Source organism: Saccoglossus kowalevskii, chromosome 17 (assembly GCF_978046115.1).
Source record: "Saccoglossus kowalevskii chromosome 17, keSacKowa6.1, whole genome shotgun sequence".
NCBI lineage: Eukaryota > Metazoa > Hemichordata > Enteropneusta > Harrimaniidae > Saccoglossus > Saccoglossus kowalevskii.
In genome coordinates this window covers 25,435,499-25,461,293 of record NC_140657.1, presented here as the reverse complement: position 1 = coordinate 25,461,293, position 25,795 = coordinate 25,435,499, and the positions used below count along the sequence as shown (strand labels likewise).

The following is a 25,795-nucleotide window of genomic DNA, read 5'->3' as shown; positions in this document are numbered from 1 at the left end:
ACGTAAATACACCATTTCATAAAATACCTTCAGTGTATTTTAGAATATTATTTATAAATTACAAATATGCAGTTAATATTCTTGTTTTAATTTTACTATGAAAGTTTTAAAAAATCGACATTAGCAGCCCCTTGCACATATTCTTCGAGTTAGGGGGCTTCAAAATGGCAGATGGAGGTGGGAGTCATGTTTATGAGGTAGGAGGGGTCGGGAATTTTGGGAGTTTGTGAGTATGTTGTGAACTTGATGTGGTTGTATTGTGTGGGGACTTAGAGGCAAGCAAATGTGCTGCAACGGAATCGATTGTCTTCCGTCGTTCGTCGTCGTGCGATGGCATTTTCGTTTTAAATTGACTATCAGCTGTGTTTTATTTATTTTGTTTTCTGTGTACAATTTCAATGACCGGGCCGCGTCTCGGTTGGAGGATTTCCTTTATGCTCGAAGGACACGTCGAGGTGAATCTATTGTAAACATTCCGTCGCATGTATACGCATTATACATTTCACATTCTACATTTTGCAGGGGTGGCTAGAGAAATCTACCGATGCCACCAAACAAAAAGGTTTGCTCTCCCTTAAGAAATCAAGTTCAAGTTGGAAAAAGTTATATTTTGTTCTCCAGAAAGAACGCGACAAGACTGAGAATAAAGAGTACAGTGTTCTCATTCATTACGAAAAGAAACCAGTGAAACCAGAAAATGCAAACAGATTCAAAGGTTTGGGTTTACTTTGATTTTACAATTGTTTGTGTGTGTGTAGGGTTTTTTTTTTTTTTAGTTACGACAAAGGACATTTTTTTTCGGAAGTCAATGATGAAGGCTTCGACGAATATTGAATCAGTTTTCTGTCTGTTTCTGTTAGTATTATTATTTTTACAGTGAGGTGCGAATAGTGAATCTAATGTAAAATACTTTATTTTAGCTGGAATTAATTTTTGCTGAATATACGTTTCAGGTGTTTTGTATGGAATTTATTTTCTCTGATTTTTGACGAGTTGAAAGTAAAATATAGGAAAATAGATATTCGCTGGATTTTATTTCCACTGAATCATTCTTTCAACGAAAATAGCAAAAATAAAGTATTCCACAGTATTTATTTTATTTGCTTTGTTGCAGTGTGAATATATTTATTTATTTATTTATTTATTTATTTATTTATTTATTTATTTATTTATTTATTTATTTATTTATTTATTTATGTACTAGTATTTATTTATTTATTTATTCACTCAACATCCATTGAAATAGATACATAATGATAATGGATACAAGTGCAATGCACAAAGATGAGTCAAAAAAGTTACATGACATAGCAAAGAAAAGAACTCAGAAAAAACATGAAAAAGTGTAAATTACAGAAAATACTAGAAATTGGAAGTTAAAAATATAGATGTTGCTAGATGTTCAAAATACATTGGCAAATATTGGCTTTAAGGAATTAACAGATATTTCTCAAGGTAACAAGATTTTTAACAAGTGTTAATAAGTAAAGTTTGTTGTCATTGTTTATGTTTGCTTTTGTAAATAGAATGTTTCTGTGTTTGGCATATAAACGGGCAACCATCATAAAATGTTGCTCATCTTCTATCTGATTTGTGTCACAGAGAAGACATGCCCTTTCATTTGGGTATTGTCAAGGATTTTAAAAGGGTATGGAAATGGTTTGATATGCTATAAAGATCTTGTATGAAACGTATAGCAGTCATGTCAATGCTTGACACTAAGGGGAGTCTGATTGTCCAAAATGAAAACACATTGGATTGAATTAATGCATATGTGGAACTCCCCAGATAATGAGATTAGTTTTCAAAGCATATCAACAATACATAGATACCAGAGTTGCATACCCTTGTCTTGTAAATCCTTGTTATCTGTTGTGTAATAACTGTGTACTATTACTTTTACCTGTAAGCATTGCCATTCCCTCCCGAGAGTGAGTATGTGTAAATAAATTAATTCATGAATGAATGAATGAATGAATGAATGAATGAATAAATATATATATAAATTAAAAAGCGTGAAATTTTAGTAAGTCACACCATAGACCCTGCAGACAAAGTAGGCTACAACCATTAAATTAGTCACTTGATTAACCAAAGACAATACTGTAGCTACCCAATTAGCCAAACAAAATGGAGAAGTGAAATTTCTGTTCTATTGTTTTGTTTTTTCGCATTTTGTAAACTGACAGTTGAAGTATAACACAAATTTCCAAATTAAACGCCACCTAAACAATCTTGGTGAGCACACATGCTTATTTCCTCGTGCTTACAGGATGTAACTGAAGTGTTATTTGATCATTTCCAGATTTAGTATCTGCGCATGTAACATCATTGTACAAGTACTGTAAAATACTTTGTTTTAGCTGGAATTAATATTCGCTGAAAAGGCATTTTCAATTTGAGTGTTTTGTACAGAATATATTTTCACTGATTTTTGATGAGTTGCATGTGAAATGAATAAAAAAATAAATTCCAAGCAAAAATAATGTATTCTACAATAGTTCATTAGAGATTAACCCATAGTTCACCCAAAGTACCTTAAGTGGATTATCTTCTTTTAGTTAAATAACCTGTAAAAACATGATTCCCATAATTTTTATATGAGTGGTCAGTCAGATGTAGGCATTGCTACCAATGACCAGAATTGAGCGACTGGAGCTTTGTACCAACTTGGATTTTATTACTAAATATCTACATCTTTCATCAACAATTGTATTTTTGTTGAAAGCCATGAACATGATTGCTTTGATATTCAATGGATTTTTGGATTTAGTCACGTTTCTCGTTAATTTTCTTCCAAATGAAATGATTTTTCATCATAATTTTAGACATAGTGTTCAATAAATGGAAGTTGTTGTTCTCTTTTACATTTCAGGTAAAACCAAACTTTGGCCCCACTACAAGATAGAAAAGTGTTTTGGTGTAAAAGGCAAGCACTATGTCTTTGCTATCACAACACCAGATGAGAAGTTGCGCCTCAATGCAGAAAATGAAATCAATCTTGATCTGTGGGTGTTTTATTTACAGATGCAAACTAAGCTACGTGTAGATCTTCCAGGCAAGTTTGAAATATGACGCCATCTTTATTATGTTACTGGTAAATAAAATGTAAATTCAAAATGTAAATGGATTCTAATTCTGAACCATAAATCTAATTTCTTTCACTAAAATAATCAGTATGCCTTCTAAGTTACACGTAATATGATGAGTTACTGTCAGACCGTTTTTTTTTTAATTAATTTATTCCATAGTTATGCTAACCCCCTGGCACGTCATTGATACATCAGAAAAATCATACATTTATCTATTGATTTTGAAAAAACTTACTATTAATAGTTATAGAATTTGCAATTTGGTAAAAAGAAATTCACATTTTATAAGTATAAAAATGAAGGAAAGGCCACAACATTTTAGTTTGTGCATTCATACCGTCACATAACATTTTTATTTTGTTTCTTGAAAAATTTGTTCTCAAACAGTAACCAAGCTGACCAAGTTGGTATTCCACTCACGAACTCCACAAAATCATTTCAGTTAGAGGGCACACAGGCAGTTATTGTATCGAGCAGCAGAGGTCAATACAATCCTTCACCCTCAAGGATGTCTGTACTCCAAAAATAGAGAACAGTGTCCTCTCTACTGCTCCGGACAATTGTTGAAGTGACAGTTAACTTCATGTATAACCACACTTTTTAGTAAAACACAGAGACTAAATTCTCTTATCCTTCTCCAGGGTCATGTTTTATTGTCACAGCAACAGAGACGGATGATCATAGAAAAATTGGTACATTGGGAGCTAAGTGCTTATTGCATCTATCACCATGGGGTGTTACTCTGGCTCTGCAGGTCAGTCGATATACCAGAGATATTATATTAATTTGGGTTTAGAATTAGGAGTTTAAGTAATTCAAGGAAATTTGTATTCGTTCCAAGCCCCAGTCACCAAGCATTGGCTGATTGGCAAACGAATGAGTTTGTATCTCATCACATTTGGTTTTCTTGTAATGTGCTTCAGTGAGTGAAGTTAACAGTCACTGATTGTCCTTGCTGGTTGCCATAGAGACAATGGGGAATCACATTTTTACATCATATTATCATACATGTAGTACTGTATGGGAAATGCATCTCCAATAGAAGCACTCATAAACCGAAAATTGCATTTATCTGGGTAGAAAAGATATTGCATTGTTAGTTTCTATCCATCCATTTGTTTTTAAACCCTTATTCTACCAGCCCCATGTACTTTTACATTGACTTGAACAGTTAATCTAGATTCTCAGTGAACAAAGTTGTAATAGTTATGCTATGTTTTACGTATTTATGATGACATTTTTGTTCTTGTCTGTTTTTGGTCATAATTGTTCACATCTAAATTTAAGTTAGTATTTTTCATGCAAAATGTTTAGATATATTATTTCATTGATTACAGTACTTTTTTTTTTACTCATTTTGCCATTAGTGTCATCTATCCATCAATATTTTGATTAAAGTAGAAGCCTACTCATGAATACCCAGAATAAACCGTAAGAATATTGACCTAAAAATAGTTGAATGTCACCAGCTCAATCTTCAAGAAAACCATGGTTGTATTCAGTGGATAGTGGCCATTTTGGCAGTATTATATTGATTTTACTATAGGTTCTTATGGCAGAGACATTATGCCACATCTCACATTGTAGGCTGATGACATCATAGGCTGAAAAATACTACTAGTATTAAATTGTTAATGACTTTTTGTTTTCCTGAATTATTTCAAAAATCTTGGTTTTAAAAAGTGACAAAAAATGCTCTATGGAGTTGTTTTAAAAATCATGATTTTTGAAAAATATTATGACAAGTTTCTCAAAATACGTCACTGTAACACAGAGAAAACAATGCTATTTTATGGTGCCATGGGACAATAGATTCATGATTTTACATAATAAACAGATAACATTGTCATGCGATTTATGACCAACTTTTTCAAAAATGATGAGTGGGCTTCTACCTTAAAATATCTTAAAACAGTCCTAAATGAATTGGCAGAATTTGTATCCACCAAAAATTGGCTTATTTTATAAAAGGTGGCATAAGTTGTCAACGATATTAAACAAAAAAAACTGTGTTTTTTTATGTCATCATTCTAGTGGCAAGGATCACTTCAATCTGTTTTGTTTGTTTTTGTTTATTCAACCTCAGATACGTTACTCCTATTATCAGAGTTCTCTCTGGATTGAAAATTGATTGTACTTAAACTAATAATAAAATCACTGTTTTGTCATGAAATTGCAGCCTACAATCTATTTTTTTTTCAGCAAGAGCTTATTAGGTCAACTAAAAACAATTGTCAGTCTTTATAATCCTTTCTTGTAGAGTTACATTCTGTAAACCACTTTACTTTTGAGAGAAACAAATTTTCTTGATTCAGTGAAAATTGCTAAATATTGTAGCAGTGAAAATTTGCAATTGACTTTTTGAAATTTTATTATCACAAATAAAACTCTGATAAAAATCTGATTTTATTGACACATTGTCTGCTGAAAGTCTCCAATGATTAAAACTCACTGTTAATTAAAGTTCAAGTTAGAAAATTTGAAAATTAAACAAAACAAAAAATATATGTTGCCCGTAACTGTTATTTAAAGTGGGGGTGTCGTCACCTGTGTATGCGTCAGATGGCCATAGCATGCCAGTGTTTACAAACAAACGTCTACCCATGAGCCTTTGCGTTTTTAGCATGTGTTGTTATCATTGCTTGGGACTCAAATCCCGCGCGTGCACAGGTGACTACCCTCCCGCTTTAATGTTCGAGTTACTGAATGTGGATGTTCAACAAAAACCAAAATGTATGTTGCCCGTAACTCAAAGTTCTCTTAACTGTTAATTGATCATTGAGTTACAATTTGGGCGTGGTTTCACAATGGTAGGCATGGTTTTAAAAATATGAGTGTGGTTATTTCTGTAACTCAATGTTTTTGTAACTCAATGTTCGTAACTCGATGTCTGTAACTCGAACAATTTATCATCTCACCATTAATAGTCGCATATCGCCGATATCTAAAAAGGCTCCTGCAGGTGTGTTAAAGGGCGGCAGTCGTCGTGTCCCACCGCGTCCTGTTCGATATGGGACTCGTAGCAATGTATACAACGTGTGTAAAATACATTGTTTATTTACATGAAATTCGAACACGCGCTTAGCGACGACCACCGCACTTTAACATTGGATTACCACAAGTAAGTTTTGTTAATATCAGAATTCTAGATGTCTGGTTGGTCAGTGGCCGCTGAAGTGTGTCAGATCGTTTGAAAGTTCTGATGATGGTAGATTCAACTTTGAAGCTGGGCGTTCATCACCGATGGGAGAAGGAGACTATCAATTCCTAACTCTGCCTTCCGAAGATAACTTCATGTTTGATTTACTGGATCAGTTCACTGCTCAGTCGAACAAAAATCTGAAGGTAAACATTTCATTTTGATTTACAAGTTAAAATTGTATCTAAGGTGTTGACCATAAGAAACTTTAAAAACAGGAGAGTTGAACTACTGTGCTACCAGGGTTTTTCCTTCACCTAATTTTGAGCTAGAAATTGTTTAACTCAAGTATGATTCTGAAATTTTTTTTTGCTCTCTGGGATGTATGTGTGGGATTTTTTAGTCCCCGTTCGGATGAAGTCCGAAAACGAGGACTTATAATTCGGTCTGCGTCTGTGTGTCCGTCCGGAGTCATATCTCAGAATCCCTTGGACCAATTCCGTTCATTCTTTGCATGTGCCTAGTACTTTATGTGGGACATATGCACATGCAGTGGTTTAGCGATTCGATTCAAAATGGCCGACTGGCAGCCATCTTGTTTTTTGAAAATGTTGTATTTTGGACATGCTTTGTCAGTTTTCATTCAAACTTGGTACATAGATTATACATGTTAGCATACATGTCCATGACGATTTATTTCACAATTGGATCAAAGATGGCCGACTGGCAGCCATCTTGTTTTTTGAAAATGTTGTATTTTGGACATGCTTTGTCAGTTTTCATTCAAATTTAGTACATAGATCATACATGTTAGGATACATGTCCCCGACCATCCGTGAGTTCCTGAGTCTGTCCGTGTGTCCGTCCGTCCGTCACTCTGTCCAGAGTCATATTTCAAAATCCTGTGGATTGATTCCGTTCATTCTTTGCATGTGCCTAGTACCTTATGTGGGACATGTGCACATGCAGTGGTGTAGGTGATTTGATTAAAAATGGCCGACTGGCAGCCAACTTGTTTTTTGAAAATGTTGTATTTTGGACATGCTTTGTCAGTTGTCATTCAAACTTGGTACATAGATTATACATGTTAGGATACATTTCCATGATGATTTATTTCGCAATTGGATCAAAGATGGTCGACTGGCTAGCATCTTGTTTTTTTATGGGGTATCTTGGACGTGCTCTGTCAGTTTTCATACAAATTTGGCACATACATGTACTTTATACATGTTAAGATGCATTTCCATGACAATTTGTTTCAAAATCTGGTCAAGAATGGTCTATTGACAGCCATCTGACTTTTTGGCCTTACTGCTATATTTACACAATTTATGTACCATTTTCATTCATATTTGGCACATACATATCAGTGTGTTTCATAATCAGATCAAAGACGGCTGTTTTTATTTTTGGCCATATTACTACTACAAGGAACACAATCTGTTGTATACACCACTTGGAACTCAAGTTTAAAGGACATGCTCACGACAACCCCTCCGCTTCAATATGACGAGCACAAAAAGAACTTTTAAAAATTTAACGGGGACTGTGTCATTTTCAATGACTTGTTTAACATGAATTCTCTTGTAATTTGTTTTGCAATTTTTTAAGGGTATTTTTATTTTTTACCCTTTTTCCTTCTATTTGCAAGTTTTATAATGAATACCCCATAATCAAACAATCATGGCAATTTGGTCTAGTTTCGTCGACCTGCATGGTTAGGCTAGAATCATTGTGATTTTCAAGACTTCTACAATAAAGGCTTAAAATTGATTGTCAATGAATGCAGTCACAGTAAATTTGATTGATTAGTTGAAAATGACGTCATTCCCAGCATGTTCATTTCCTTAACCTTTTCAACACAAATTCACAAAATAGTTTAGTTTATAGTCAGCACTTTCCTTCAGAAGATTGGACAAAAATAGCCAAATGTTTTGAGTAAAAACTGAAAATGAACTCAAATTTTGTCTGTTAGCTCCAAAATTAGGGTTCAGTTCCAGAAATATTGAAGAATATAAGAAAAACAAATGCAGAAAAATGTTGGTGAGATAGTCTGGTGGTGGAAAGGTTAATGGCATTTGAACTTTACAGTATAGTTGGATCATATGAGGTGATGTAATGGTGCATATGTGCATTCCTTGCAGTATTCTCATGATACCCTTATAATTATACATCTTTTCCTTGCAGTTATTCTAGATCAATTTTTTTTTTTTTTATTTGCAGTCAATCACAGAAAGCAGGAGGAATTCTAAAAAAGAAATTGATGAAGTGGCAGAAGAATACGATTGCTTGAGATTGGCCACGTTTGGTTTGTTACCAACTCCAGGTAAAATACCATTGGGCCAAAATATTCTCTTCCCCTCTCCCTTCCCCCCAAATTATTTTGCAGATTTTTCAAAGGAAATTCTGCAGGTAATGATTGATTTTTTGATGAAGCAAAGGACAAAGAAAGTAAAAAATACATCAAAAGTGAAATTTTTTCTGTTTCTAAATTATTTGACACTAAATGGGATCAGGAATAAATATTAAAAAAACACATAGAATTTAAACAATGTTGTTGTGTGTATCCAGGAACTCACTTGTTGTGTTTCACATCAGCTTATTCAGTGGATGATATGTGCAAAACATTATGCTGTGAGCTCACAAACAGAAAAAAATATAGTCCAAAAATGTTACATTGTTAGTGGCAAAATGGCTAATCCTCAAATTAAGTGATTTTGGAAACCGGTTCACCACCAGTTCCATCTTTTCTTCACAAATTCACATAATAGTCCTGTTTATAGTCGTTCAGGGATTGGGACAATTTTTTTGATGAGTGAAAATTGACTCAAATTTTGTCAGTTTGCTCCAAAATTAGGGTTCATTTCCAGAAATATTGAAGAATATAAGAAAAATGTCAACACTATAAATGCATGCACAATCACTAGATTGGTCTTGACTTGTTCTTTCATTTTAGTCTCTGAACAGTTGTCAGTTTCAGCATGTATTGACGTACCAGCAGCAGCACCAAGACCTGCTTTGCATCATCAAATCAGTTCAGGTAAATTATGCTTGTAGTATAAAGACAGAAACACAAATTTCAGGAGCATTAATAGTCTGAGCATTCTTTGATTTTCCTATATTATGTTAGTGAGACTGTAGGCTAAATGTATTTCAGGAGTTTTACCTGGATTTATGATATTGTGAAATTCTGTGTTAATGTGTGCTTTCACATTGTTTCTGTTGTCTTCACAAAGTGCTTAATATGCTCTATAATGTTGAAACATAACCATATTTATCCAGCTTTGACATCGTGCTACAATATGGCTATGAATTTTAACTCACACTAAGAAGGTTGTTGGTTTGAATATTACCGGGACATGATGTTGTGTCCCTTGAGCAAGGCACTTTATTCATGTGCTTCTCTCCACCCAGTAGTGGTTAATAAATGGTTACCTGGTATGGTAGTGATTGCTATGCATGTATTTAGCTCTGATGTGCCTTTAGTAGCCCAGGCTGTATGCTTCTAGTAAGTTGAGGGTAGTCTACAGATTGGTTTATTATGCCCAGTGAACAGGGGTAATAATGTATAGTGTCCATGAACAGTTTTCTGGATATAGTGCTATCAAAATGCCTGCACATTATTATTATATCATACCATACCATACAATGTGCAATTTGACATAGAAACAATATTCCAAGTTAAAGACTGATATACATGTACGTGATCGACCATGTGACTATCCATTATCATAATTGCATTTGGGCAATTTGATGTGATATCGTCAACCAGACCTCACCATGTACATCCATTAGGTGAAGGAATCTTGACCAGTTGGTTTAACCTTCATTCTGTTAGGAGTCAATGCGAAGTGATATTAAGATTTTGCCAAATTGGCTACTCTACCCAACTCAGTCAAACCAATTCAAGGGTAACTTGGTGTTAGCAGATTTTTTCAACATGTCAAATTCTCCTTTGTGAATATGCTTTGACTCCATGTTGTGGTATTGTGCATAGTGAACACCTTTTTGGTGTTCAAGCCCGGGTTCTGATTAGAACTTACGTCTACTGATCATGGGTCTGCCACAGGCAACCTATTCTGTATATAAATAATTATGAGAGCTGCTTACCATTGCTTTATCCAGCTATTTGACCTGACACATAGTGCAGTGTCAAGTTACTTTGTCATTGTGACTGTCAATCTGAAGTTCTTGATATTATCTGTTGATAAAAATGGATACATGGTGTTTTTAAAACTGCTTCAGGGATTGAAATTGAAATTAGATGTTCTAGTTCGGGACATCTACTGTCTTGTGTGATCCCGATTTTTCTGAGTGCATATATTGCAGTATTTTTGTGAAAAACTTGTTATCTCCCAGTATGTTGCTGGCAGGGGTTTAGTGGTTACTAGAGCCTGTCTGTAAAAAGTCATATGAGGACAACTATTGCACGTATAGATGTTCACAGTGTTACCAGTATAGTCATCGAACCTCATTAAATTGTTATGAACTAGTACTTATATTAAATGTACCAGGGGATCTGTCATTTCTGAAGGCTTTCTTGCTGTTATACATTATTTTCCACTTGTACTCATAATGCAGTAAGACATAGCATCCCAAAATATCAGCAAAAAGTATTTGTTCCTGCATAATAACTCCATGATGTAATTTTAACATTGTTTATATTTATATATCTATCAGGCTAGCATGAATCCTGTGAATTTTTTTTCGAGATTCCAAGCTGTTGTCCTACAAAGCAATCATTTTAACTGTTTTCTTGTAAAAATCTCTTATTATGTTTTTTATATAGAATCGTCAGAAGCTCGGTACCATGTCTACAATAGGTGAGATTTCTCATAATGTGATATATACTATGAAATAATGCACACTACAATCAGCAACTTGGGATTCATAAGATGAGAGGCCAGTAAATATTTAGTAGTGACATCAAAGACACTGAGACAGGATCTTTTATACAATGAAGTAGTTTTTATTTTTTTATCAGAGAACTTATAAGTTTTCTTTCATTCACAGGCCAGAATCCATCTATCTTGTGGAGCAATCGACTCCTGCTCTTCCTGAGCGACCAACAAATGGCTTAAAAATTATGAGGTCACCGTTAGAAAATTCTGCTCAGCTGAATCAACACAGAGCTCATCCAATGCAAAAATCGGAACTACACAGACTGAAGGACGACAAAGGATCCTATATTGATATGTCACAGACCAACTTAAGTAGTTTTAAGGATGAGGATTCATGGTGGAATATGTCAGGGGAGTTTAGGTCTCCAAGTGACAGCATGTCACCCCATGGAGAGACAGGAAAGAAGCCTATTCAGTTGGAGCAAATAGATGCATCTTTTAAACTTGAACCCTCAGGTGGAGCAGTGAAAAAAAATGCCAGCAAGGTTTCCAACCCAGGTTCTGTTAAAAAGAAACGGGCATCAGGTAGTCCGTATGAACATATGACTTCACCTGCAGCATCCTACGAGAACACAACATTACAACATTCTATCCTCAGTAGCTACGAGAATTCGCCGTTAATAAAACCCAGTAACAGTTTTAAATCATATGAAAATGAAGCTTTTGTGAACTCTCCATCATCCTTCACAAGGAGTTTGCCAAAGAGGTTTCATTTCAAAGATCGGGCACAGTCTCAGGATGATAGTGTAATCATGGCACCTCATACTCCTGAAGAATACTCCAACTTAAACTTAAGAAGAACTGGCAAAGTTCCTCCATACCTTGAGTTAGAAGAAGAAAGTAAAACGCCTATACTCTTTAGCCCTCCATTTAAGCTGGCAAGATCGGCCTCATGTGATAATCTTTTTGAGAGACTCTCCTTAAGTCCTGGACATGAATGTTCTTCAATAGCTGACAGGCCTCTACCAGATTGGCTTCCACATAGAAGACTCCCAGCACCCCCACCTGGGACAGTGCATCTTCGGTGTATGCACAGTTATTTGGATATAGACATAAAGGGTATACAAGTCAATAGAGATAAAAGGAAGAAATTTAGAAGGCATAACTATGTTGATATCGATGGAGATTCATCGTCGTATGAGCATGTACGCCCAACGTTAAACAGGTCATACTCAGATTCAAATATTCTTGGTGACCTACCACCACCATTACCTGACTGGCCACCATCACAGAACCCAATTAAACCAGCCAGTCATTCCACAAGTATTGACATTCCTAACAGAAAAAAATCCAGTAAAAATATAGTGAAACAGGTTTCTACTGATGGAGCTGATGAATCTGCAGCTAGCTCAGCTCCAATTAATCTTGTGAAGTCAAAATCACCATCAAGCATGAAGGGTTTTAAAACTTCTAGTAAGACTAAGATGTTTACCAAGTCACCTCCAGAAACGGAACTGTCAATCTAGTGGTGTGAATTGCTGACAGGTAATAACTACATTGTTGGACATATCGTGTAATAGTAGTAGTAGAGTCTGTAACATTTACGAAAAAAAATGTATTATCAGACTCGGGGAAAAGTAAAAAAAACAATCGACAACATGTATATAAAAAAATGTTATGGTAAATAATATCAATGATAATTCTTAAAGAATACGTATATTAAACCAAATAAGAAGTACAGCTCTGGGAAAAAAAAACTTATCGATTGAATAAACTCGGAACACCACCATAAACACCAGATTTTAGTAGTTTGTCATCCCCCAAATCTAAAAAAAAAAATACATTTTGAAATTTTGAGCATGTTATACCGCCAATAGCTCCATGTACTTAATTTAGAAAGCTACTTAATATTAGAATTTAATAATGGAATCTTGTTTTCTTCACAGACCAATGAATTTAAAACCTTATAGTGTTTAGGTCTTTTGAATGCTGCTGTCTAGATATTGCCTTAAATGCACCCAGTAAAATGTATATTATAGAACATCTCAGAGTTGAGACGTGCGTGATCTAAAAAAAAAAAAGGTGTATTCACGTAGTCCATACCATAATATAACTTAGTCGTTATTTTTATAAAGTTATAACTCCATTATAAGTACATTCTTGTACATGTATTTCTATTATATTACGGCATTTTGACCCGAAATAAATTTTAAAAATATTAATTGGAAAACTATTATGACACTGGAAACTCGAAAGTGTTTGAACAAGATTATGATTCATATGATTTATAATACAACTTGTTCTACTCATGTTACAACAGGATTTGGAAATATCTTATATGGAGTTAATTTTATCATGGAAACCATTGGAAAATGCATATTTTGACTATTTCCTTGCAAATTTCGATGATTCACATTTCGAAAATTCATGTACTTGATGGCGTTAATGAAAATATGGCACATATGAAATATAATATTGAATTTATATTATAATAATTATAGTTTAGCATAAATCAGTAATCCCAAGTTTATTTTGTTTATGTATATACAATGATCATGTCTCAAGATACTACTTAAATATACCGGTAGTGTATGTACGTAATTATTATTACTCATCAGGGATTATACTGGCATTTATTAATCTAAGAACATTTAGAGGAATTTGAAATCTATCCTATGCATTTCATCACAGAGGTGAACCCTCAGTATTGTTGTGAGTCACAAAATGTGCTAAGTGTTTAAGGCCATGTCTGCCTAAATGCAAAATTCTAATTGACTAGAACATATATTGGTGGTGCTTAAGTCGAGATATAAATGAAATATCATTGGCACATTATAAACACTGTCATTTGCTAGTTTATTTTTTAAAATCGAATAAGTAAATGGTTCATTTTACAGATGTCTTGCATATAAGAAAGGAAGTTTGTTTTTAGTTAATATATTCCAGAATAAAAAGTATATTTATTCAGATTGTACACGACAAGGACTCTGAAAATCAAAAAAACACATACGTTGATGAAATACTTAAAGCGGGAGAGTCGTCACCTGCGCATGCGTCAGATGGCCATAGCGTGTCATTGTTTACAAACAAGCCTTTACCCATAAGCCTTTGCGTTTATAGCGTGTGGTCGTTTGGGACTCAATTCCGGCGCTAGCGCAGGTGACGCCCCTCTTCCTTTAATTGTGTAATCATGCTTTTCAGGGACAGTGCTTTCCCCTCTACCATTTCCACTCATTTCCAACCTAATTGTCTCCTATCAGTATATTTCTTGAAGTACACTTAAAAGGAAAAAAGTCTATTGATTGCAACTATGAACAGTAATTGTTGTCGCTATTAACAATATATATCAAGATAATCAATTTGATAGTTATAGGATAACTTGAATACGCATACATATTAAACATCTATACATACTAATGTGTAGGATATTGTGGAAAGTTATGAAGATGTCCTTGATGGAGAGTAAACTGAAATCTCGTTGCCATTTCACTACCACATTATGGTCATTGGTGGTTGATAGTACATATCCTGCAATGCACTTGTATTACATTTGTATTCAGACTCTGTGTGGGGTGTATGCTCATCTCATTTTGACTGTGGTCAAATATTATTGTTGAAAATATATTTATATAATTTTCCAATTGGAGACCGTTCTTAAAGTTGCATTCTCACATCACTCCCAGAACAATGTATACACATTATTATAAAAGTAGATATCCTGCTTTCCAAACATTTTGTTTTAAAATTAATGGGGGTTCTTATCCCTCAGAAAAACATATATAAAGGTAACTTACCTTCAATGCTTCTTGCTCTCCCACAATCTCGACATTCATGCTGATTTGTGTTCTGAGAGGATGATCTGTTTCGGGCTTCAAAGGGTAATGGCAATGCAAAGCGCAATAGTGACATTCTATTGTTTAATATTAACCACATATTAATTTGAAAAATTATTTATTAGATATTTAATTTTACATGATGGGTGAATGACATCAAAAAAGACTGAAACTATTAACTAAACAGAGTACAAATCTTATCACTCAAGATGTATTTTATTATAAATTCAATGGCAAGGAGTGTTTATTTGCCAAAAGTTATAATCTTCAGTCGTACATATATTTTTGTAGCATAACTATTTATCTTATTTGTTTATATATTTTTTGTATTTCCGTGACATGGTATCTTGTGTTCTGTAATCTTAGCGAGGATAGTTGTATTGAACAGATTCTTTTACTGCCGAATTGACGTCAGATAAACGGAAACATTAAACTTATTCGGTGTTCTGTGAATCTCATTTGATTGACGTTTGTGAAGTTTTAAGTCAATTATTATACCTGAATATGTTAAATAAATCTAATATTTTATATGCAGATAATTCTTCCAAAGCAAGGTACATAACTTTACAGTTAAGATATATGTATTTACCTATAACAATAATGTTTTGCTTTTTGAAAATGGAGATGTTTGGCGTCTTCCACATACTCAGTATCAATTTACATGTTTTTTTCTCCGAATTTGTGTGAAATATTTTGGGTGTTTAATTGAATAAAAAATATGCCAATTACAGTTATTCTGCTAAATTTGGGTTTATAACAGAAATCATTTCCTTATAGATCAAGTTTGTATTAGTGACATACGCCATATAAAAGACACTTTCATATGCTACGTTTAGACAATCCCAAGGCACAAGGTAATAGCAACCTGTGTGTAAAGACCAACTGTCTTATGTGACCATCCTTCTATTCTATTTATAAAACAATGTTTTAATGTCTACAACCTATATGAGTTTGATTAACTCGAATAAATGTTTTTTTTTTTACACCTGTAATAATACCATCTCAATTTCTGGACAAATGTGTTGACGATTCATTGAGAAAAAAATAATTCAACCTCCATGTGAAGACAATCTGTTTATGAAGTACATTTTAATGAAGACCCTTGTCTTGTCGGTATACACAGGTTTGGTTTTATTTATGCAAAATTGGGGCTATGTGACTATGATTACATTTACCACATGCATGGTGCAAGCCAGTCTACTCTAGTTTACAATGTATTTTTTTAAAACTATAATTTTTTTTAATGCATTAAAATAACTTAATTTCGAGTATCCTTTCATCTCACGCCATACAATTTCGTTATTGTATTACATACTAGTGCTAAAAGATTGTTTTGGAATTTTATGCATGTATCAAAGTGGCACGTTAAGAATTACCATAGTTCATCATGTCAAAACAGGTCAACGGCAATCGTACTTAACACCCTCTTTCGATCCTTAATATATAAAATAGTCGATATTTATGTGTATATAACATTCAGTCTCGCACTGACTAGTCTTATTGGGTTTGTATTATGAATCCATAAAATGAAATAAATAATTGATTAAAACAAGCTCGTGCAATGAATGTTTGTATATTTTTTCAAGTTAGATTTATTGTAAACACTTGTATTTGTGTTACGTTTCTAGAATCTAGACATTCGCAGATTTCAAAGTTCTTGGAAATTAGCTTGAAAAGGCTACGCAAAAGTAAAAAAAATATTGTATTTTTTTATTTTGTATAGGATAAAGCCGACTACGAGTACCCTTCTAGGATATAAAGTCAGAGCTGAAATAAAGTTCGTATTTGGAAAATGGACCATGCACCTATTTTCAAATGAAATATGCTATAAAAATCCGCAAACGCTTGTTCTATAGTGCGGATTGCTGTACGCATGTGAGTGAGCGTTGATCGTTCTGAATTGGGGACATTCTACTTATAAAATTTGCATACCAAAATTAAAGCAGTTGCGCTTTAGGCGCAAGATCTGCATAATGATCAATGATGAATATTCATTATCTAACACGAAAATCGTATAATGAAAATAGCCCAAAAGCCAACGACAGTGTTCTCGTTAGATCAGTGAGCTACCTCCTATCAGGTTGATAGTTTAGCACAGTACAACGTGGTCAGTGTTACATCATTGGTATCACGTGATCACGTATACAATTCCTAGAGCATGAGAAATAAGGCGTATGGAATCCACCGTGCACAGTTTACTATTGTTTCTTGTGACACGGAATGTCTCGTTTTGTGCAAGGTACTTGTTGATGTCAAGAAATAGTATTTTAGGGGGTATTTATCGTTCCCGGAAATTGACAATCGGCTAAAATCTGTGTCACTTTTCTTCAAAATCTATCTTTTTTGTGCAGATCATACTCAACTGGGGTTGTATTTATATGCAAAGTGCAATTGCTACAGTTAACTAATAGTTAACCTACGGCTTATTTCTACGGGTTAATCGATATGGGATAGCCGTATTGCTTTTAGTACAAGAAACAATTTGATTTAATCGGTAAGCACCCGAATTACCCGTTGATTACAGCGAACCTAAATGCGGCCTTAATTTATAGTTGTGTATATTCTAAACTGTATTCGAAATAATATTGCAGTGGTTTAATTTTGTTTTAATTATAACTGTAGCTTGATAAGGCATTTGAAGTGCTTGCCATGGAGGCCATTCATGGAGGGGAATAATTAACGAACGAACATATTTAACATCCGGGTACTTTTCAAAGCTATGACGTTTTAGTATCTGATCGCATTCGTATACGCCATTGTACATAGCCGTTCATGCTGCCTAGCATTGTGTACTATTAGTATAAACTCAACTTTTATATGCACAATGTGCTTTTTAAAACTTGGGTTAGAGCCTTATGCGTTTGAACCACAGTATTCTCAGAGTGAAAGCCCAATTGCGTTAAAGTACCGTACTTCCCCGATCGTAAGCCCCTCCCGAGTATGAAGCCCATCCCTATGTTTTTACTTGGTATAATACCACTATTTATCGAGTTGAGGGCATTCACGATTATAAGCCCAGAGTGTTTTTACTGGGCGTCGACGATATTCTTTAAAATATGCGTGTAAAAGGTGTGTTTCATTTCATAATAATCGTGATTGGCATGTTAGTTTGGTTCATGCTTTTAGTTTTATGAGAAAACTCGCATTAATTTTAAGTTCAGAGTGCATGGCGAACGTACACAACGTGATTCGCATCGTTTCTATTCTGTCATTTACTCAGGATGAACATCGATGTTGTAATTCTGGAGTAATCCATATTTCTTTGAGTAGTAGCCTTCGAAAAGCCAAATATGTGATTGTCAAGGCGTGTACCTGGTTATTGGGCATGGTTTACTTTGAGACTATCATGAAAGGCCTAGGGTTTGAACGATGAGACATGTTGGTGACCGAGAAAGGTGTTTAAATTCTTCCTCCATACTCAGTTTACCCACGGTTACTATTAACCGTCGTTTATATTTCGGAAATTGCGAATAACCAGTTTTTAGGGAAAAAAATCATCGTTATTTCGTTGCAATCAGTGCTACAGATCGCATTTTAACATTGCGGTAATTCACTTCCGCATTGCGCTAAAAAATCATCGTCAATAATCGGAAAATTTCATCATTACGACACATCATTTTGATTGGTTAATGAAAGACATGACCTGTTATGTCAAAGGAAGTTGTTCCAGGTCAAATCGTGCTGAAAAAACTCGTGGTGGAAAATTGTTTTGCGTCGAGAGTTTGCGTACGATCGAAAACATACCAAAACGAAGATAATGATAAATGCTTTCGTCCACTGTTTCCTCACAGACCCTACCCATTATTTCACCGTAAATTCAGACGGTATGTAAATCGTATTGTAATAAAATGTGTGTGTTTTTTATGAACATGTTTGTTTCTTCATTGTAAGTATCGTTCAAATCAATGACGCATTTTTTTTTCAAAAATAAGTATTATTTTCCCGAGCCCGGCGTGGTGAACGAATATTTTTTTTGGATAATTTTTTGTTGTTTGCAAGATGGTTACAGTGTTTAACCCTAAAACAAAATCATTTTTTCTGAGTTGGTCCTCGAGTATAAGCTCATCCCTTACTTTTCCTTTACGTGTTCGTGCCTCCGGGCTTATGATCAAGGAAGTACGGTATACTGTGAAGATTCAATTCAGTCCAGTGTGAGTGATGAGAGTATTACGTCGACGATGCCCCTTGTTCGGATGAAAGTTTTATTTCAAATTACACGGAAGTCTGTGAACAATCTGCTTGGTGTTCCTGTGACACTTGTCCCATGATTTGCCAGTGCAGCCCCGTGAATACATGGACGAAAATGTTTCCACCACCACCCTACGAACTCAAGATTGCATACTCCAGCATCCATACTTTGAATAATTTGCACGCCGCACAGTGCAGTACTGGAAACAGCATTTATTAGACAGACAAAAAACAAAACAAAATGCCTGTCTCGATCAATCGCACATCCATAATGTTTGTATGTTGATATGCTTGTAAATAACATTAACGTAAAAGTCGAAACAACCTAGACTAGAAGTCAATTCACCAGTCCAGCCAGCTATGGCTCCCTAAGTTGCTTATATTTAATCAGATACTATTTCGTTATCATGCTTTATTGCCTTACCTGTTTATACCTCATGAGGGCGTTTTTTTATGGCAAGATGGCGCAAACGGAAGTCCTTCGCAGGTTTATGGTTTCTCATATTTAAATCATCATAACTCTGAAGATAATCATTTTTTTTAATTTTTTTTTGCAAATTTATAATCAATATACATAACTTGATAAATACAAACACCAAAATAGGCTCTATTTAGTTCCCCTTTAACTATGTTGTACCGGGAATGTTGTACCGGTGTTGTAGTCGTTTTTGGTGAATTTTCCACTAACCGCAGCGTGCGTATGTTACGTAAATCCCCTGACTAATAGGCCGATGATCAGAAAAAAACGACCCTGATATGTACACGACACATCCGTAAACAGGGGTCACTCGTTGAATTGCCTCATCGATCAACTGCTTAGCTCTGTTGGTAGAGGGGATCTTGCCACTGGACAGAAAATGTTCTTGTCAAAGATTGAGGGAAGGGGGAGTTGCACTCTCACACACGAGTTTCGAGTAAACCCGGACCGATTCCACCAAAGAAACTGACCGACAAACCAAAGAGTGGTATAACAGTACATAACTTGTAAGCCGGTATTGTAATAAGAGTTATCTTGTAAACTATATTTAATAATATGACGTTATTACGAGGACACCAAAAAGTATGAACTTCTTTATATGAAGTCCGGTCAAACCCTGGGGGCTGCCATGTATTATTATTATTATTATTATTATTATTATTATTATTATTATTATTATTATTATTATTATTAGAGGAGGCTTGTGTGCGTAATCGCTTCATATTTAGAATTCGCAATTCCAAATATGGTAGGATGAAAATACTCAGTGCAATACCGCAAAATTACGGCACGCTGTCAATAACGGTGACGGATATTATTAACTATTTCTGGAGATCATTTTGGTTTCATTCGGCATAAATCAAGTAAAGAATAACAATTTTCTCAATTGTAGTGGAGTGGTTTTGTGTTAGTGATTAGCAAATAGGTAGTTATCTGTAGGTTATCTGTGTTCAGCATGATAGCAAAACTAGAACAAGTTAAGTATGAATAAGTAGTGAAGTCCGGTGTTTCGAAACGAGTGACTGCGTCTTGGACTACACGTGACACACGTTATATATCAGTCATAAAATATATATTGAATATGTGTATATCTTCATGCAACGTATACAACGGTTGTAAAAATGACTTATTAAAACAATATTCTATGAACTCAATTCAAATACGAATGTGCACAATCATTATTCCGAATTTAGGAATAATCGACAAACATACACAATATCAATTAATATGAATTATCAAAGCTCAGTGCAAGGCAAGTGTCCGTGCGTGACTGTCTTACTTTGAATGGAAAACCTTGTACATCTTCCTGCAATGTTTTTTGCATCCCAGTTTCGTCCTATCAGTCGTTTTACATTGAATACAGTGTTTTCATGGTTCAGCGTCAGTTGATTGAGGGCGCCATCACCGACGAGGCGCTCGCGATGTGAAAGCAACGTAGGAGGGCGTGATATGATTACCTTGGTTATTAGCTATGACATTGACACGACCATACCGGTATACACCACTGGAATAATACATAAATAAAATGAGACGTATACATAACACATTGTCTGCTTGCATAGACTTTGAATGAGCGCCGCACGGCGATTTCCGTCCTTTAAGCCTATTAAAAACAACTGCAACGTAAGTAAGAAGGAATAACTTCTTTTTTGTTAAGTATATTCTAACATTGATAGCATTGATTCTCTCAGTAGGAGACTTGAATTTATATAAAATGACGGTTTCTGTGAGCCATAGGCTCACACTAGTACATATATCTGTCGACAGCCAAGACGAATGTAGACGCAGTTACACGGGTTACTCACCATGAATATGTCGTTCCAAGGTCAATCCAAATAACACTTTCTATTACGTCACATCTGACGCTACAAATGGTCAGGATAAGAAATGCGCAACTCCAACACGTGGTTTTCATGATGACTGCAGTTCACTGCAATGAACTGAATCCGTCGCATTTGCAAAACAAACATGACTAATCAAATGTCATTACCTTAATGTGACTCTTTGAGACGATGCAAATTCAGTCATCTCAGACCCGGAAGCTGAAAAAAGCCAAGTGTTCAATATTCATTTTAAACCTCTGCGTTATCGCCATCCTGTCATTATAAATGAAAGACCAACCTCTGTAGTTTGGGGGGGGGGTGTTCGGGGGTTTAGTCGAACCCCCTAAATTTTGGTAGTGAATACAATTACGATCGTAGATTGGAACATATTAAAACAAACAGTATTAATTAAAATAATTACCATCGTTTAAATCACTTGACTCAGTGAGGTAACTATCAGACTCAGTCGAAATTGCATAGTAATGAGCATTTTGGTGGCAACGAGCTTTAAATGTTAATCGTGAAGTTGGGCCATCTCCGCTCAACAGCAGCCAATCAAAACAGGTTGTTATAAATGGGCAAGCTTTTATTCGGTGATTCCGCGATGGTGTAATGAAGATCGCGTTCAAGCAGCTGATGTCAAATATTAAAACAGATAAGCATATTTATACAACAATTAAACAATAATGTAATGATATTCACTCCCTGAAGGATGTGGTGGCCCTGAAAAAAGGCCGTTTGTCTTGTGCTAGTGTTCGCTCAGTTAGTACAATCGAACGGAGTTGATCGGTCCCGTAATTTTTCCAGCACAACACTACATTGTACTTTCCAAGTTTGGTTCATTAGTTTTGTATTTACAGATTTACAGCGAACCAAAAAATATACATACTATAAGAAACTTGGTGGTATGCCATTGTTTAGTGCATTCAATTTATTTGATACAATCATTGGTCAGATGGTTGTTATGGTAGCGAGATATGGGAGTACGAATATTCGGAGATCATCGAGAGGGTACAGACAAATTTTTGCAGATATATACTTAGCGTTAATAGTTGTACAAACAATGTAGCGGCGTTGGATGAATGTGGAAGGCTCCTGCCATTATGCTGTGTTTATTTCAATAAATAATAAATTGACTAATATGAAATGAATAAATGTAGACAAATTTCGACATGAAATCGTTTCACTGCTATGTGCGCTAACATCTGCGAACAGCGGGAAAAATATGAGTAGAATTCTACCTTAAAATGCGTACAAGCGTAAAAAGATACGTACTATCGTGTCTTTTTGTGTACAACAATTTGCCGTAGTAAAATTGAAAAATAGTTCAAAGATGTTATGTGAAATAACTTAACAACGTCACCCAAAGTAAGCCAATTAAATTTAAAACCGAGAATATAAAAATATCTGTAACAGAGCTCTAAAATACTAAAGAATCCGCTCTTTTTTTTTAAATTAAAAATTCCCACGTTCCACATCTAATGTACTATTGTTGTTTTTCGAACCCCCTTTCAAGAGTGCTGGCTACGGGACTGTTAAGCACACTTACCTGTGTAGGATGTAACATACGTCTTGTATAGCAGTAAGATTCCTTCACAGTTAACTAGTGCGTTAGATACATGCGTCATTTCAACAAACGTATTTAGGGACTGGTCATTTTCTTTGGCCGGGGTTCCGGGGGAATCGCAAAAGTTTGAAAGGGTTTTGTCCCCCCTCAAACAAAAACAAAACAAGTGTGTCCCCCTTCACATCATCTGAACAGTGACCCCCAAGAACTTTTGAGTCATATTACATGTAGCTTCGAAGTGAGTAGCTTTCGCAGTGAGTAACTGGTCGGAGTTGAGAATTAATGTCATTAATGAATGATGTTAATCTGGGAATACCATCCTTAGGAGCTGTTAATTTGTCCTTATGTTTTGTGCAGTTGCTCTAGCAGGAGTTCCTAAATAAAACCCATGCTCTGATTTTATCACCTAGTTTCTTACTTCGACCATGGAACATTTACAAATTCATAGAATGGGCTTTGCATCATGCATTCTGGTTATACTGCTTTAGTGACATACTGTAAGTATTGATGTTCCAGAAGGATAGTTGAATATTGTTTATGGAAACTAATAATCCACAGCAAAAATGTTCAATATAGATAAGAAATTATAGTAAAACACAAATGTATACAAAACACGAATTAACCATTGTTTATCCTTGAAGGAAACTAGAATCACTCGCTTTTAAGGCTGTCATAATAAGCGAATGGTGAAAACCGTGTTTATGTCATCAGAAATTGAAGACCCCATACATACATTTGCACTAAGTAATTTTATGTTTGCTCAGCGCATTTAGGTCTATATGCTGCAAGTTAGAGTGCACATACCCAAGCAACCGTCCCTCAGCAAATGATTTAGGCCAGGAATTTTCTGTGTCAAAATATCTGTTTTAACGCAACCTGGGAAGTCCGAATTACTAAACGAAGTAAAGGACAACAAAACTGAAATATCAATAGACATTCATAACAATGGAAAGGGATCATGATGAAACATTACATTTAGACAATTCCAATTCGTTATAGAAGAATTATGATATCAAGTTAGTGTGTTTTGAGTTGTGTTCAGATAGAACTAACATGTATTTGTGGATTTAAAATTGAATTTCTACAAAAAAATGCAAAACAACCGAGAGAAAGCTCAAATAAATTCTTATTCGTCTGGCTCTCCATAAATTCTGTGAGTGTTAGAAATGATATTAAGAAAAAATAGAAAACAAGTGAAAAATATTTCCCAAATACATACATACTTGAATTTTATTCATCTTATGATTTTTAGTAAATGAAAAAATCTCAATGTATTTGTATATAATTTCTTTACTGAAATAATAGTCCATTGCTTATATGACTTTATCATCTTTTTCAAAAGGAACATGAAGTTTACTATAAGAAGTGTGACCAAATTTGTTCAGAAGGTTAAATGCCAAATATATAACTGAAAACAGGTCCTGGTTTCCAGTATTTGGGAGGATTTTCAAAGAGGCATATTTCAGTCAAAACACACTGTGACAATGTCTTTTAATAAATGTTGTAAACCACTGCAATATAATGGTGTACATTAACGTGGCATTGATGTCCTTTGAAATCATCTTATTGATATATTTTATGACAGAATGAATTAATACATCAACGGAGTGATTATTGAAGAATTGTCGTAGACACCGCAGGGTCACACATTATTACTATTATTCAATAATAACTGTTCAACATCGTGTGCATTAGTAAAACAGACAACTGAGTAATTTCGAACAATTCAAACAAGACCATCATGTTTGAAATGCAATGCACGAATATACGAACAAGATAAACATAATTTACCATTGCCTATATTTTTTTTTCAAAATAAACATTAAGTTTATTATGCGAAATGTGACCAACTCTGACGTTGACGTTCTGAAGGTTAAATGCCAAATACGTTACTGAAAGGAAACTTGAAAAGGTCAGACCTCACACTGTGATGTCTTTTAGTAGTGAATAATTTGTAAACTACTGTAATACATGACTGGAGGTTGATTTCCATGTACATCTGATGGGATCAAAACTGACTCAAAATTCCGTCTCCAATGTGTTATCCATTCAAATAATTTTAAACTACACTTCAACCTTTCCGAATACATGTAAGAACTCTGTATCATGGAATATACACTGTCACGCATATTTGTAATGTCTATAACCAATTGACTAAAGTAATCATGCACTGCCCGTATTGATGAATTCCATTCATATCGCCATTTGTATTGCTGCGACGATTGCTTCTTTGTTGATTATATGCTATGTCGCAGCTGGTAACAAAGTTTATATTTTATTATACTTACAATTATATACTTACAAAATATAACCTTATTTTATTTTTGTATAAGTAATACCTCATGTCACGATGATGGAGAAAAAATGAGATAAAATTATTGGGTACAAAATGAAGTGAATATAGCATGTTTTGTCCTATGGGTTGGGTATATCTCAATATGTCAAAAGTGAGATCGGTGAAAAAATAATGCTCAACAATGTACTTGTAGTCCTATGGGGACCATTGCTAATTTGCCATTTTATGCAGAATTTATTTTAAAGCTTGAATTTATTTATTTATTTGTTGTTCGTCCGTACATCAAGCGTAAATATGGACATATACTACATTTAATTTACATACGAAATATCAATTTACTGAATACTAGTATACACATTGAATAAGCAATTTGAAATTATGTAAGACATTTTGATTTATATTTGATTTGTGCACACCTTCAAATAAATTCAACAAATACATATAGATACGTTCATAACATTAGAATAATCTTCATCGATAACGAGTCTGTCTTATTCGAACTGTGCATTACTTGACCGACATAATAACATATAATGGT

At 34.6% G+C, this 25,795-nt stretch overlaps 1 protein-coding gene across 1 annotated transcript; it reads left to right on the top strand.

Annotated features, from left to right (window-relative positions):
* The first annotated feature begins 152 nt into the window (after positions 1–152).
* LOC100374214 (uncharacterized) lies at positions 153–16,457 on the top strand. Its single transcript, XM_002731743.3, has 9 exons — positions 153–197; positions 523–715; positions 2,876–3,058; positions 3,734–3,846; positions 6,234–6,437; positions 8,455–8,557; positions 9,188–9,271; positions 11,021–11,054; positions 11,245–16,457. Exons 1-9 carry the CDS (start codon positions 165–167, stop codon positions 12,596–12,598), a joined length of 2,301 nt encoding a protein of 766 aa, XP_002731789.1. The 5' UTR covers positions 153–164; the 3' UTR covers positions 12,599–16,457.
* Positions 16,458–25,795: the final 9,338 nt, after the last annotated feature.